The sequence below is a fragment of the Pezoporus flaviventris genome, unplaced genomic scaffold (assembly GCF_033815535.1).
Source record: "Pezoporus flaviventris isolate CSIRO_AGI_PZ_B2104156 unplaced genomic scaffold, CSIRO_AGI_Pfla_v1 ptg000031l, whole genome shotgun sequence".
NCBI lineage: Eukaryota > Metazoa > Chordata > Aves > Psittaciformes > Psittacidae > Pezoporus > Pezoporus flaviventris.
In genome coordinates this window covers 50,532,304-50,548,147 of record NW_026892579.1, presented here as the reverse complement: position 1 = coordinate 50,548,147, position 15,844 = coordinate 50,532,304, and the positions used below count along the sequence as shown (strand labels likewise).

Genomic DNA, 15,844 nt, shown 5'->3' with positions numbered 1-15,844 from the left:
AATCTTTCAGGACTTTCCCAAAAGCCTTTCCTTGGAGTAAACAAGTTCTCCCACATCTGACACAAGAGATTGGGAAAGAATCCCAGGGTATGTACATGCAAAATTTATGAGACAGGCTGCCTCCACTTCGACTCTCATGGCACACTCAGGAAAGCTCACAAATAGCAAAGATGCAGTAGGGCCATTCAGGGAAATAATTCATGTCCAAACGGGTATAAGTCAGGTGTTCATGTATGGCTGTCTCCCACCCAGATTAATTCTGTAGGAAAGATATAGCCTATATGGTTCCTCAGTGTATGAAGCTGAGAAAAAGCACCTCAAGCTGTGCAGTTTCAGGGGATTTTTGTTACAAGATTATTTTCCTAAAAATGGCACTATGCCTCTGGGAGTGAAACATGCTGGGAAACGTGAAAATTTAATGAATTCCATGAGTTAGTTCCTACTTTTCTTGCATACTTAAGGCAAGATCATTCCCGTGTCAACTTCAGCTCACACAGGGACCCTTTATAGTACAGTCAAAGCATCCACCTTTAGCTTCTAAGGTTTTGGGCTGCAGACTCTTAGGCGGTGCATCAGCCATGCTAATCTTGCAGAGATATTCTCTTGTGCTGTGTCTCATCATGTCCTTCTACTCAGCATCTCCCTCTTTCACCCAAACATTGCCCATCAAGCAGCCTCGGTTCTGCTCAAGACAGGAGAAGAGACTTCCTGCACTCTTTTTTGTTGTCTCTTCCACTCTGTGGTGAGTTTTCAGAGCTCGAGCAATGGCACAAGATGAGGACTGCTGGACCATTGGTCTGTTATGGTATAAAATTCTTACATTAGACTCTAAGGCTTAGCAGAAGCCTTGGGCTGGGGCAATCAGGGGGTAAATACCGAGGAAAAGGTGCAGTTGCTGTGTTTCAGAGGGGAGCACTGATGTGACAAGCCTTCGAGAGGGACAATTCCATTTAAAGCATTATATGGCAAAGCCTCAGGGTAACCCAGCCTGCATGTAATTTGTTTCATTAATCAGCCCAGGCAACAGAGGCCTGTTCATTGCTGGCAATGTCCTTGCTGGACACTCTGTAGGAACCTGAAATCTCATTGACTCATGCGTACTGAATTTCCAGACTTGACTCACTGGCTACTAAAACCATAATATTGCATGGTGTGTCTCGTGTTTTTCCTGGAAAAACAGAGCAGGTTAATATAAGTACATTTGGTTGATTAACATCTGAATCTGTTTTGAAATCTCCAGAGTGTATATGTATATATATATATATATGTAAAGAAATTAAACTAATCTCAAAGCAGCAAAGAAAAAACCTCCAAAACATCTGGAACTTCAGGATTTATTTCTATAATGTTCCTCATTGGCCCATCCTTTGGGCTAAAAGTATACATCCTTTCTTTTGTATGCCTTAGAACCTGCTGGATTTCATGTGGTCGTAGGCTTATTCTAGGAACATGTGAGGCACAAAATGCTATTGAGAAAGGTAAAAAGAGTAGAAACAGATGCTGTTTTAGAGACAATGCTATCTGGCTGGTTGGTATAAAAAATGTGCTGTGTAATTGGAAAAACTTCCTCACACAATGCAAAATTAACCTGAGAAAATCATTGCTACAGGAATTAATTGAGGCCAAAAACACTGCCAAAGAACAAGGAAAAGGAAAAGAAGAAGAAAAATAAAAAGAGAAAGAAATTAAAAATGGATGGGATGTTTACAAGGCTACTAAGACCATAATAAGGACAGTTAGAAACACAATAGTACTTATTAAGGAAAGAAAACAAGACTCTCAGAAGAATTAAACATGTTGGAAAGGATATCTGCTTCAAGACAGGAAAAACCTTTTGGTGTAGCTAATGGCCAGATTCAAAGAGGTAATTAAGCACCAGCTCTGCTTGGAGTTGTAGCCCATACAGTTGCTGAGCCTGATCTTAAATCAAATTTGTTGGCCTGTATTGTGTAAAAGGTGATCATCAACAGTGTAAACGTTTGTCCTGGTCCAAAACCCTGATTCATTAATGGAACACTGGGAAAATTTCCTATAACAGACTGTGGTGTAACTGCTATTGAAGACTTTTTGATAGCTTCCTTTGAGGCAGCATCTACTGACCATTGACAAGACAAAATGGACAAAGTGGTTGGATCAGTTATAGTGCTTTCTTCTTCTTACTGTTTCTTTTAGTTCTCTAGAAGTAGCTGTCAGTCTTATTTTAGTCTCCCCAGCCACTTCTCCATCCTCAGCAAGTTGCTGGGAAGGGAGCACATGTGGCTGGAGAAGATGTTCGTGCACGGCGATAGGGAGGATTGGGCTGGAAGTCTCCTTAAACATAACATTTTTTTCTGCTGTGCCTTATTTCTGTGCTGCAAAGGGAAGGGAAAGAAGGCTTCCCCAATTTAAGAAGATGCATTAGTTGAGGGGCAGGGTAAAGGAGCCAAAAGAGGGATGCATTGGCAACGTTAGTTGATGGGGAAGATGAAATGGGTCTCTGCTCCTGGCTGCATAATGGACTTCTGTCAAGGCATTTAGTTTTTCATGTGTTTCAGTCCGGCCCCCATAAAGTGCAGCCAGTGTGAGACTCGTCTGTGCTGTGCTTTGAGCACAGCGGGAAAAATGTGTTAGGCAATGAACACTGTCATGAGGAATTGCCTGCTGCCCAACAGTATTACCTCTCCAATGTGCCTACCTCCTCTTTTCCCATTCCTTCTCCACACTGAGATGTCAGGGCATCCTCAGGGACTCTTCTTTGTTAGAAAATAGCGGGAGCTGCAGTGTACTTCAAAAAGTCTGGCTTTGTCCCATAGGCGTCAAAGAAGGACTTCAGGTTCTTGGAAAATCTGGTCCCAAATGAGTGTAAAAATGCACATTTTGTCAGGAAGTGAATAAAATCCTACTGAATTTAAGCCAGGGACAAAGATGAAAAAGCAGATGGCCCACGACAAACTGTGAGAACAAATTTGTTCGCATGACATGGGAATAAGTATGTACTCATAACAGACTATTACTCAAGAAATTTTGAAAGAGCACCACTCCACAGGAGTCATAATGTGATTAGTCACATAAAGCCCAGTCCAGAGAGGCCTGGTGTATTGTACCTGAAAGAAGAGAAACAGGCCCCAAAACAGACCACAATAAAAACATGATAATAAAGAAAAAAAAATAAAAAAAAAGGAAAAATATTCTGAAGAGATGCACAAGTTTATGAAGACAGAAAAACTTTTAAAAGAATTAGAATTTGTAGAGTAGCTTGCAGATTGTTATTGGGTTGCTTAAAATGTAAAAGACCAGAGGAAAGGAGCCTTGCTGAAATGACTCAAGCAGTAATTTGACAGCACAGAGAGAGAATTGGGGTATTTTGGGGAAATGTCTTGGACTCTGGGACAGACTTTGCCACACAATGCATTACAGCATGGTTCTGGTAACTTACAATTAGTTCCAAAATCCTTTTTTTTTTTAAAGTTTTTTATTGTGGGAGCAAGGGGTGATATTGAATTTGCAAACTGAAGGAATAGCGCTGATTTTGAACACTGTGATTTATTAATACACTTGTTCAAATTAATACTTTGTTCAAAACTTCTAAGCTCGAGTGATCATATTTAATTACATGAAACCAATTCTGTCATTAAAGATTGCAGCATCTTAATATATGGATATATCCATGTATGCAGAGAGGAGTGGACTCCTGGGATCTAAATGGGATTTGCTTTATCTAAAAATAATTAACAATAAGCCTGCCTAATGCTTTTATGAATTTTCTAAGTTTCACTCAAAAGCAAGTGAGTGTTCAGAGATAGTTTGAATTCATACAACAAGAAAAAAATCATGCCAGACACAATCTCTAGAACCAAAGTCAGGTTCTGATATCACACATTAGACAAACACTGATCCTGGAGCTCTCACATTGATGCTTTTGCTATTCTAGTAGTCTTTATGTCCAGTGCAGTACATTGACTCCTTCTAAACTTGATTTAGAGATTGAAACCCCTCTAAGATTGACGCAGCCCAGCAGTGGGAAGCAATGCCACTCTGTATCTGAATCAAACCTGAGCAGTGCAGAAGGGATGGCTTCAGCTTCAACTTCCAAATACATACTTTGTCCATGCAAAAGCAGTGCTGCCCTCACTTACGGAGATGTTGCTGTTGGACTTTCATTTACCACAAGCTGTTAAGACTTCAGTTTCACTTCTCACCAGAAAGAGGAGGCAGGCGTAAATTTAGGGTTTCCTGGGAAGCAGCTGCAACATGAAGTGGGAGTGCGTGCACGCACTGGGTCTCACAGGCATACGTGCAGATGCTGCTAGCTTTAGAGCAGCTTCATAACCCCAAGCAGAAAGGACAATGCACAAAGGCCTCCTTCAGGTTACTTTGTCAGCAAAGAGGGACTGCATTACTCATTTCAACATCTTAATACCCTTATCACTGAAATTGGTTGTTTGCTAAGTGCTGACTCACTTGGAAGATTATCACCTTCTGAAGCACCAGCTCATTTCTTGAAGCACTCTAGCGGCCTAAGTTTCTACTCTCTTGCACCTTAAACCTTATCTCCATGATTTTATGCCTTCCACAGGAACGCAGAGGCGGCACTACTGTCTACTATTCTGACTTGATAGGAAATTACTTGCTACATCTGTATATGTAAAGTGGGAAATCCAGCTCACCTAACTTCATCCATTTAAAAGTTCGTCAGCCCATCTAAGATAGTTGACTTCATCTTACAAGAAGTGCTGGGAGGGGGGTGATACGCTAGAGCATGATCCTCCCACCCTTCTTAGGGACCTGATAGCTTGTGATGGCTTGTCTCCAGAGGTTCTGCTTTCTTGGCTGGAGCCAGGGTGACTGCCTTGTGCTATATGCCAGATGAGTGGCTAATGTTAGATAAACTGAATCCCATGCAGTGTGCTAGAATGTTTTTCCCTCAAGGTTTCTTCTCCACAGACCTTTCCTTTGTTAGCTAACAAAAGACTAAGAAATCAGAGTTTGCAGCAATTTGGTGGCAAGGCAAATTAAATCAGTACTAAAACAAAAGCAGTTAAAATAACCAAGACTGCCTGAAAAGTTAAATGCATGCTCCTCTCATACAGATGGATGCATTTAAAATAACTTTAGTTTCTCCATTCTCACAGGGCAGCCTATTAATCTTTTGGTAATATTCATCATCATGGGCAGGACAAGTACCAGGAAATCCTCTTCTGGAGGTGCTTCTCTGCTCTCTCTCTCATTACTGTATCAGCTGGCCTATTTACAGTCCTGTGAGCTCTTGACACCCCAAGGTCCTCTCAGAGGTGGCAGTGCAGAAGTATTCTCTATTACCTGCAAATAGGTGACTCAAAAAACGTGTAATTGTTTTCTCTTTGAGAGATCCCTAGTAGATCAGAAGGGTAAGTGAATGTCAGACATCCACTCTTTCTAAGCTGGGCACCCATCTTATTTTTATGTACCTGGTGTAGGAGTTCTCTTTTAAAATGGAGGCATTTTCAGTGAATGACACCCACGTCCAAGTTAGTTATCATTCGTTATTCCCAGCAAAGAGATGAGGACAAGTATTTCTCATTCTAGCAATAAGGAGATGATGCTACACCTATTTAATCCACTGACTGTGAAGAAAGGTGAGGGAATTAGATAAGATACAGACACCTATACTGTAGACTGTTAAATCTAAAGGTGATCTGAATCCCATCTCAGTAAACCAGTGCTCCTGAAGGATGAGGCCAAGCTCCCTATGTGCTCAGTAGAAAAAAGTGGCTCTGAGGCTGCTCAGAGAGATACAGCCTATGTGTCCAAACCTTCTTTGGGGGCTTTCCCTCTACATGCAACATAGAAAATTCAGGTGGTTTCCTGGAATTTTTTCACTAGGCACTTACAATTCAGTTGTTCAGATGAAGTGGATCTCAAAGCAGGTTTTCTGAGTCCAGGATTAACTTCCTTAACTGGTGAAATAACTTTTCTTCTAAGCTACAAGCCTGCGTTGATCAAACTGTCTTTGCATGTGGGAGTGTGCCATAGTACCTACCCATCTTCTCAAAGCTGGGTGTAGTGGAGCATGCCGAGTGACCATGCACAGGTGGGTTGATATGTTTAGGGAAGGCCACTTGAAGACAAGGTGTCTTCAACATCTCTCTTCTCTGCAGTCATCCATCCAACTCCACTTAGCTACAGCTCTGTCTATGTGCAGATCTAACACCCCGAAGGAATGTGTGTACCTGGATGCTCCAGTTAAGACATTCTTTCTGCTGGGGCTGCGCAGAAAAAGCAAGCACTAGAGTTGTGGTGAGCTGCGACATTCAGATAAACCAAGCAAATTTAGAGAGGAAGGAAATAAGTAGAACCATCATGTTGTATATGATAAGCAACTGTAGTAGCTTGCTCCATGCTTAGGAGTTCCGTATTCTTGGGCTTCTTTCAAATATGCCCTAGCAATTTTTCCCAATAAAAAAAAATTACTTACCCTAGCTGACACTGCTTTGGGCAGGGGTTGTGACTAGACAGTCTCCAGAAGTCCCTTCCAACCTCAGTGATGCTGTGATTCTTCAGTTTTTATCATCAGTTTGTGTGTTTGGATACTGAGCAGTTGGATCAGACCCCATACAGGCAGGCATTCGCTCTGGGCGCATGGGCTGCACGATGTTAGCTGTGCACATACCCAGCCATTGATGTGAGCAGTGCAACAGCTTCCGCATGTCCTGGATATGCCTGTATGGGTGCCCAGATGCCCATGTGGAATGTCTTAGATGGAAGTATGGGAGCCTGATCAAGCTGAACAAGATGTGTTTAAAAGGCTGCATGGAATAAATAAATCTAAAAGGGGGATTAGGGGATGACAAAACCGTGGCTTCTGATAGGGAAGCCATGTTGTTTGGATAAATTGCAGCCTTTGGTGACCAGATTTTTTGTCTCTATTTCTGTCTATATTAGTTACTACTCTTTGTATTTTAACTCAAATTCCTCTTTAATTCATTTAAGAATCACTTGTGACACTTATTTGTCAGATGCTAAACCAGATTACCTTAAGGTTTGTCAAGCTTCCTCTGCTCTCCAATGCATGGAAGAATATTACATTTAACTTGGTTTGTTTGGCCAGTGTGGACAGGGATTAGCTATGCTATATATGGACCATAAACACTGTTCTGGTTAACACTACGGTTGAGCCAAACCTGAACCTTTCATCTCACCCTTTGCAAACTTTGGTGGTTTGGATGGAAGTGGAACCTGTATTTGAACTGTGCTTTATTTTTTGTTTTTGTTTTGAAAAGCAAAGCCCAATCAATAACACATTGGAAACTCAACATCCAGCATCCTCAGCCCACCTCTGGTGAACAAGGTTGAGCTCCTGTGTAGGCAGGGACTTTGTGCTGGGAAAAAATCCAGTACACAAAGGAAGGAAACAGTTTCAAGGAACCTGCAGTAACTTTCCATAAATGTCTCAGGGACATGAGTGCATGCTGAATTTTGTGTCATAATCCCCTCCATGTGTGTTTAGTTAGGGAAAACATGGTGGTCCCAAGATGGACTTATGTTGGCTGCATATCCAATTGGTCTGGAATTACAAATGACAGGGAAAAACCTTAATTTGATTTTGACTCACAGTTTCAGTTTGCTATCTGAATAACAAACCAGCCAGTGATAAAAACGAATTTCTCACATCAGATTTTTTAGATGCCAGAAATAATAATAGTAAGGTATTAACACCTCCATGCTTGGCTTTCTCTAGGTTGTCTTAACCTAGATAAATCAATTAATTTGTGTCTTTGTATCCACAGCAGTGCCTTAAAACTTGCACTGAATTGCAGCAGAAGTAGTTTTAAAATCCATCTGTCTTACTCTGACCATTCCTGTAGCATCTCATCACCTTCTGTATAATGTGTTCCCAATGCTAAAATAAAGATCTACAGCGTGGCATGGTATTTCCACTTACGCAGCTACTCGAGGCTGTTGAAAGACTAACATTTCCTATCATATTTCTGGCTTTTGGAATTATTGTAAGGATAGAACCATCCTTACAATACAGAGTTTACCAACTGGGCACAGTGGGTAGAGCGCTTTGGGCCATAATGTGGCTCTACAAGTCTTTGTGTTTCCCCCAGAGGCTGCTCTATCATCCTACACTGTATATGTTGGACTCAGTCCAAGCAAGCATGTTTTTAATGACTTTAATGGACATTGGATGAGATCACATTGGATGAGACCCTCTATGAAGTAGCAATTAATGTTGGCTCCAGCAGCAGCAGTCCAGCCCTCATATCTCCCCGGGAGATCTGAGTCAGTTAGGACATTACCATCATTCCATGACTGGACAGGAAAACACCATAGGTAATTCACTAGTTAATGCATACCTATGAGACATCAACCAGAAAAATGTAGATGTCAAGCAGAAAATGTTAAAGCCTGTCCACAGGCTTTACAAAGAATGAGAGTAGAAAGATAATTTAGATTTATAATGTTAAGTTGCATGTTTGCCTACAGTGGGGTCTTGTCTTTGAGTATGTCTATGCTTTTCTAATTGGCCTACAGATTCTAATTGTCCTACACTAATTGTAGTGTACCACGACCAGCTGATGAAATTCCGCTTTTCATAAAAAGGCCTCATCCCACTGAAGTGACAGCAAGCAACAGTCTGTGTATGTAAGTACACATGTAAGTCAAGGCTCATGATGTGTCTTCCTTGCAGACTCAGACCCTTGCACACCTGATGCACCACCTGCTGCCACTTCACCAGCAACCTCTGAAGACCCTGGGCCTTTCACAGCTGCAACGTCACCCTCCTCTTCCTCTGACACTGGTACTGCATCATTTTCCCCACCATTACCTGCCTGTGTTGCAGCCTTACATCCCAAACTGCCTCCTATTGCACCATCGACATCAGCTTCTGCTGCTACAGTTCACCCTGTCCTCCCTTCTCTTCCTGCACCACCCACCTCTACTCCACCCCTGCACCCTGGACTTTTTTTGCCGGTAGTCTCATCTGGCAGTGCCACCCACCTCATCAACTGGCTGCCCTTCCTTGCCTCTGCAACACTCGCCACCATTCAAGGGAAGGAGGAAGACCAGCCACCCACAAGAACAGGCTCCCTGGAAGGTATGAAGCACTGCAGCAGCACACCCCCACACCCTGCCCGTGATGGAAGTCCCCAGGTAGCACCTATAGGAGAAAGGGCTCCGGGGGGTACTTCTTCTCCACCAGCTGCACATGCCATGCCCCCAAGCTCCGAGCAGGCATCGGCAAATGTGAGTGATATCCTGGCAGAGCTGCGGACGATGAACAGCCATCTCTCCATCATTGCCCGAGCCCTGACACAGCTGGCATCATCACTGGCGCCACAGCAGGATGTACGTGGAACCCCACCTCCTTAGTGCCGGGCTCTGCACCCGCTCACCCTGCCTGTAGGGGTCGATGTCAGCAAGGCGCAGCCCATGGCAGAAGAAAGGGACTCTACCCAAACCTACCCACATGATCTGTGCCAGTTTGCTGTGTTCTCTGACACCAATCATGTCTCCCCGGTGGCTTGGTGGGTTTTTTTGTTTGTTTATTTGCTCCCTGTAAATGGATGCATATATTAAACAAATAGCTTTGTGGTCTCATTAATAAAATTGTTTATATTTCTTGCATTCCTTTCAGATGTGCTTGCTCCCCTCCTGTCACACATTAACCACATGAGCACTGGTAGCAGTCAGTGAGGTCTCACGTAGACAATGTGGATAATCTGAAGTGGTGAGAAGCTACCCATGAGAAAATGCTCAAGGAGGTGACAAAAGCCCCCTGAGCAATGTGGGGGCACACAGACATGAAAGAACACAATAAAACTCTGGAAAAAAAAAAATCCAGTTTCTCTCCATTCACACTGCATAGCACAGCTCTGTTAAGTTAGAGCTCTTTCCGGGGCACTATATCTCAGGGGTAATTGTAATTACTGACACAGGTAAGGGCTGTGATAAATTGTTCAAAATACAATGCAGGGTACTTGTCTAAGTAGCACTTGGTCTGAACAGCCTCATCTGTGATTTGTCCTCTGAGAGAATGTGAACCAAAGGCACTTAGCTGAGGTGTATCTGTTTTACTTGCCAGTGGTGCCTGGGGTTCTTCAAGGGCATAAATGGGCCAAGCTAATTTGCAGCAATTATCCAGGCACACACAAATCCTGACATTTCACCATCTTTTTTCCCTATTGCCAAGCTGCAGCGGCTTGCCTAAAGGTGGCATTGAAAGTGGGAAACCTCAAACAGTCCTCGTTGTGGATGGGGAAAAGAGCTCTTGGGCATGAATCCAAGACTTGCCCCTCCAATACTGTGTGACCTGAAGAGTAGCTGGTGCAGTACCCTCAGATGCTGCCTGGCCTGCAAGAGGCACCAAATGTGGGAGATGAAGGTTGGGATGTACTTGGTGCTCTGGAAGAGCCACAGGAAAGAAGACTCACAGCTCTCACAGAGCCGTTTTATGCATCTCAGCCACAGTCTGCCCATAGAGCAAATAACCATCAGACAAAATCAGGTATTTTCCCAAAGGTGGGCCAAGTACAGGACCAATGGAGGCTGAGCCAGGCTATGTGGCTGCTCTGCCTTTCATCCCAATGAATTAAAATGAAACAAATGCTCATGGCAAACAAGAGAAAATAAAGGCCCCTGTGAAGCTGGGTATGATCTCGCCTTAATTTAGTCGTGCAGCCCTCAGATATCATGATCTGAGGCCATCTCTAGGAAAAACCCAGGCAAACAGACAGATCACTAGACAAGATTAAAGAGGAAGTATTCTGTCTATTTGAAAATATTTCTGTTACAGATGAGCCTAAGCTACAAAGATTGAATGAATATACAAACTTCTGCAAAGCTCAGGTGTATTTGAATTTGAGGTTTTGGTTACTGCATATATATTTATATATAAACCTATCCATAATTTTTTGTGTTTTCCTGAAAGACAAAGCAATTGTCCTGTTCGATCATGTTCTTTTCTAGGGCTGATCAGATTTTTATTCCTTTGATGTGTTTAGTAAAAAGGTGAAAAGAAAGACATTTCATAGATGGCCTGCACTACTTTCTAGTTTGATGTGTTTCAACAAAACGAGATAAAAGTAATGTCTCGAAAACAGTTTGGCTTTTGACTTGGCTGTTGTAGTTTCCATAGAGTAAAAAAGCAAAAGTAAAGTTTATCATCACTTTTCCTTCTTTCATTACAAAATATAGGACAGAAAAGAAAAGGTAAAGGTCTGTGATTAAAAAAAAAAAAAAAGGAATATTTTCATTTTTACTCATCTTTCCCTCTTTCAATTTAGCATGGTAGTAAATAAATTTCATATTCTCCCACACTTAAATGTTTTACTTGATTTACCCTGTCGGTTTGAACAGTAATTTTTCGTGGCCCAATGCTGATGAAAATCTCAGTGGAGTTTTCTGGATTGGTGCAAGATGTGCAACCATATTCCTCTGTACAGATAAAATCAGAAAATCTTACTGTGCAGCTGCCGATGCTTTATCAACCAAGGTTAGAGCTGGCTTCATTTAGGTGTCTAAGGGATTTGGGAACAGTTTTGATAGCATGCAAACCCAGCAAAAGCCTGAAAATTGCCTGTAGCATTAGATATTCAGCTGTGAAGGCAGTGCTCTTCTTTCTCAAGAATGTGATCCAGCTGGCAGGAAGGAAAAAGTGCTACTCCTGAGCCTCTTCCTAAAGGAACAAGATTTCTGTGGTCCTGCAGCCAAAGATACTAGATACTAAACACCCTTGCAGTCTAGACTCTGAGCTGTCTGGTCCTGCAGCATCCCAACAACAAAGCATGACCAGACCCCACAGCCAGAACTAGCAACTTTCAGATTGACTTGGTAACCGACGCTGCCTCTCACATGGGCGCAGCAGCTGGCTACAGAGCCTGCAACACAGACAGAGGCTGTCTGAGGGTAGGGTCATGCCAGCATGAGTGCATCAGTCCTGACTGACCTGAGCCAGCCTGAGCCTGGCCAAGGCTCTGCTAATGCTGCAGCCACAAAGCCTGCTGCAAATTCACATGCATAGGTTTTGTGCAGCCCATGCTGAGCTCTGTGAGCAGAGCCTGAGCCTGCTGGTGAAAATTCCTCTCAGGTGTGTCTGGGCACCCTCACCATGGCACAAAAGAGCTTCAGTGCTATGTAAAGAGGGGTCCTGCCCACAGGCATCTCATTCAGTAAAGTGCCTTATTCTCTACTCAGGGCATTCAATGGACTCGTGTCCCTTAGGAATTATTTTACTCCTTCAACTTAATTGAACCACTTCAGCACTGCACGAAACAAGTGGCTGCTCTGACTGCATTGCTTCGCTGGCAAGAATGCTGTCTCCGTCTCAGGTTTTGTTTGCTCTTCTTGTCTTTCATCTGCAACCATCCAAATAAGGCTTGGCGCTGCCAGCCCCGCTGCCACTTTCTGCCTGCTTAGCAGCATTACTCACACTGCCGAGCTGCTGCTGCACACATGCTACTCTGCCGGTCCAAAGCTGGAGTGCAGCTCACAACCAAAGTCTCCTAAAGCAGGTGAAGAAGGACAGAAACCCCAGTGCAGCTGGCACCATCCTTGCACCGTGTCCCCAGCACCTGCAGAGACATCACATCCAGGCTACTCTGATGCAACAGAGCCTCATAACCCATGTTAAACAGTTCAAGAGACTTTCTTCTCTAAGTTACTCATTTTGATTCAGCTCAGAGAGTGAGGGGCTGAAAGCTATAACATCTTGGTTCATGTTCAAAGTCCTGTGTAGAAATAACCTCATGGGCTGACACTCCAGTGGCTCTTAAATTGTTAAAAATCCCCTGCTGGCCTTCTCTCTCGGGACATCTTCAGTCTCTCCTTCTTCCTCCTCTTCTACAGCCTTGTTATTTTTGAAAGCAGAAACTTATAGGGCAAAATTTACTTTATAATTGACAGATGTGTCTTTGGTTTTCTACCAAAGAAACTCAAAACACTCTGGATGAGCAAAATTTAAAGGCTAGAGGCCAAATCATTATTCTTAGAGTCAACATAGGTGATCATCACAACCCATCAAAATCCTAAACAGAATGAGCTCATGTTTCACAGCTGCTTTATAAACAAGTATTGAGGGTAGGTTTCAAGTCACCACACCTTAATGATCTAAAACTTGGTTTTGTAGGTTTCTGTAGAGCCATGGGGAGGCAAGGGCTCCCCATGTGTCCTCATCCTAGCCTAGGAAAGGTATTTAAAATAAATAGGAAAGCATTTGACTTCTGGCAGTGTCCATCCCTCTTACCTGTTAATAAGCAACTAGTGTAAGACAGATGCTTGACTTCTAGATGGCTGGAGGTAAGTGAAACAAATCTGTTTGGTAATTGCAGCTCATTTCAAAGTGGTGAAGCATCAATATATCACATTTATTTGAGCCCTAATACGCATGAGGAGCTGGAAGAGGGGAACTGGGAGCTCAGAAGAACAGGAACGACAGTAAAACTGGACACCCCTGCAAAATATTCAGCTCCAGCCCTATGCCAGGAGTTATCCTGTGCCAGACAGCACCCAGAGGGACATCCAGGTTATTCCCTTCTCCCAGAGATTTCACTCCTCAGGATGTGGAACGGGAAGATAAACAACTTCATGGGATTTAATGAGTGATGTACTCAGTGTCTGCTACTCCAGCAGAAACTATTTAAGGAGACAGCAGGCTGTACAATATTGTATTAGACTGCAACTCAAGAAGGTGGGAGAAATCACAGGTTTACCCGGGAGGAATAGGAAGCCGGGTGGTTTTTCGCTCTATTTTCTCTAGTGCACATTGTTCTTCCAGTATTTGTACACACATTCACTGTAACGACACTCAAATCCCCATGTAAAAATAATTTATACAGAAGCATTGCGAGGGAGAGCATTCCTTCATGTTAGCCCAGCTGCAAGCTGGCAGCACGCAGAACATGGGATTGAGTTCTCTCCCACAGACAAGATGGTTATTCAGCACAGCTCTGGAAGCATAAAGAAGGTACCCTCTGCCAGATGCCCCTGCGAACACCCATCTCTGCCCACAAAGCCATATTGCCTATGTGCCTTCAGCTTCCTCCCAGACCTTTCACTACAGTATTTTGTGGACCCCTTTTGGGTTTCTGTTCAATTTATTTCAGTCTGTAAGCAATTAGTCAGGACACCTGTGTCAAGATATTGTTTGCACCCATAACCACAAGGCTATATCCTGGGTCCACAGCTGCCAGCTTGGGGAGAGATGCTGCTTGGATGTCATGGGGCAGAAGATGCTATGCCACCAGCATGGCCCTGTGGCCAAGACTGTCCCTGTCCCAGGGCACAGTGGTTGTGCCGGTATGGCTGTGTTTGGAAGGGGGTAACTGTGTCACCCTGCCAGCGACTGAAGCCACGTACTTCATACCCATCCCATGGCTGGGAAACCCTCTGCTCACATAACCAACAGGATGCAGTAGAAATACAGAGTGTGTCTGGCCCCAGCTGGGTTTGGACACCACTGTGCCAGAGAAACAGAGGCAGGCAGCACTACCCCTAAAGTGCACAGGAGCTGACTGAGCCTGAACACAGGGGATTTCCCAGCCTATGGCTGAGCTTGGAGACTTTGCTCTCACAGGATTCCACATGAGAGTTAAAAGGCACAATATTTTGTGCTTACTTGGATGCTTCTGGTCATGCCCTACATGGAGTTTTCTTTCCCCTTAACAGACAATACTGAAGCCTTGTTGTCAACTTGGCCAGGAAGAGTTAGGCTGTAAGAAAGTTAGTACGGGTCTTAAAGGAAATAAAAGTGACATACTCTAGGCCAGGCTTTCAGATGATATGAACGGATGCCATCCTGGCTGTGTCAGGACCGCTGCATTGAGCGATGCTGTCCTTCTCCTCTGTAATCCTGTTTGCCCTCTGCCCCCATTTATTTTGCACCTAAGCTGTATATTTCAGAGCAAAGGCTATGTTTTTATTCTGCCATCTTGCAAACTTTAGCATGAAAGGGGATTTTAAACACCATGCCAGCACAAGGAATTATTAATAGCAAGCAATATAGTGAAACTGAAATCTTTTTAACAAAGAGGAATTCAGTAATGTAGAAATTGAAGACAGAAAAGTATACCAGAATCTCTTGCTGGATTTTGCTGCAGGCTCTCTCTAAAATAAGATGGGCAGAAACGGTAATTTCTCACTACTGCTTTTGCTTGTGGAAGTGGTTCCCAGGCACTTGCTGTACATTGTATAATGTTGACATCTGATTTGATCCACATCATTCCCATTTACTGTACTGCTCAGTCTGGATTTCCCATTTGTCTTGAACTTTGGCTGAAATCTCGTTTTATTCAGAGACAGATCTTATTGGAACAGCCTTTGTGAAGAGCTTTACCGCTTATAACTGTCATTCAAAATGTATTTTGAACAGCAAAAATGTGGATTTGCACCAGCTGAAGCACTTGGTGATGCATGGCAATGGCAACAAATTGTTTCTGTCACCAAACAAAAATAAGAGACCTGAAAAAAGTCTGGAAAAAAGACTGCTTCTATTTGTTAATATTTGTGTTATTAAGATATTAAAACCATGCCAGTATTTCAAGAATTAATTGAAGCATTTTGTTTCTTCTGTGTTGCTACTTTATCCACTTCCTCAAAATCTTTTGACAGCATTTATTTTGGGTCAACAGAAAATGACATTTCTTCTCCCTGTGAGCAGAATCAAAACATCAGATACACATGTGGGTCTGCTAGGAGAATACTCTGAATTCTTAGCTTAACTTGGCTATCTCTGAGCTAAAATCCAGCCCCACAGTTTCTTCCAGATTCTCCAAAGTAGTGAAAGTCTTGGTGATGCTGGTCTGGTGTCTCATGGTCCGTGATATATGTCACCAGTGAAGTGGTATATGGCTCTGTTCCCTAACCTTGATTGGAAAGGGAACTC

At 43.2% G+C, this 15,844-nt stretch overlaps 1 protein-coding gene across 3 annotated transcripts in view; it reads left to right on the top strand.

Moving 5' to 3' along the window:
• The window catches only part of RUNX2 (RUNX family transcription factor 2), a 162,406-nt gene extending 151,409 nt beyond the window's left edge, over nt 1-10,997 (top strand). For all 3 annotated transcript variants that reach the window (XM_061460988.1, XM_061460986.1, XM_061460985.1), the window contains one exon: nt 8,654-10,997. In XM_061460988.1, coding sequence (XP_061316972.1) covers nt 8,654-9,336 — 683 coding nt within the window. In that variant the 3' untranslated portion in view covers nt 9,337-10,997. The remainder of the gene's footprint in view (nt 1-8,653) is intronic.
• The last annotated feature ends 4,847 nt before the right edge of the window (nt 10,998-15,844 follow it).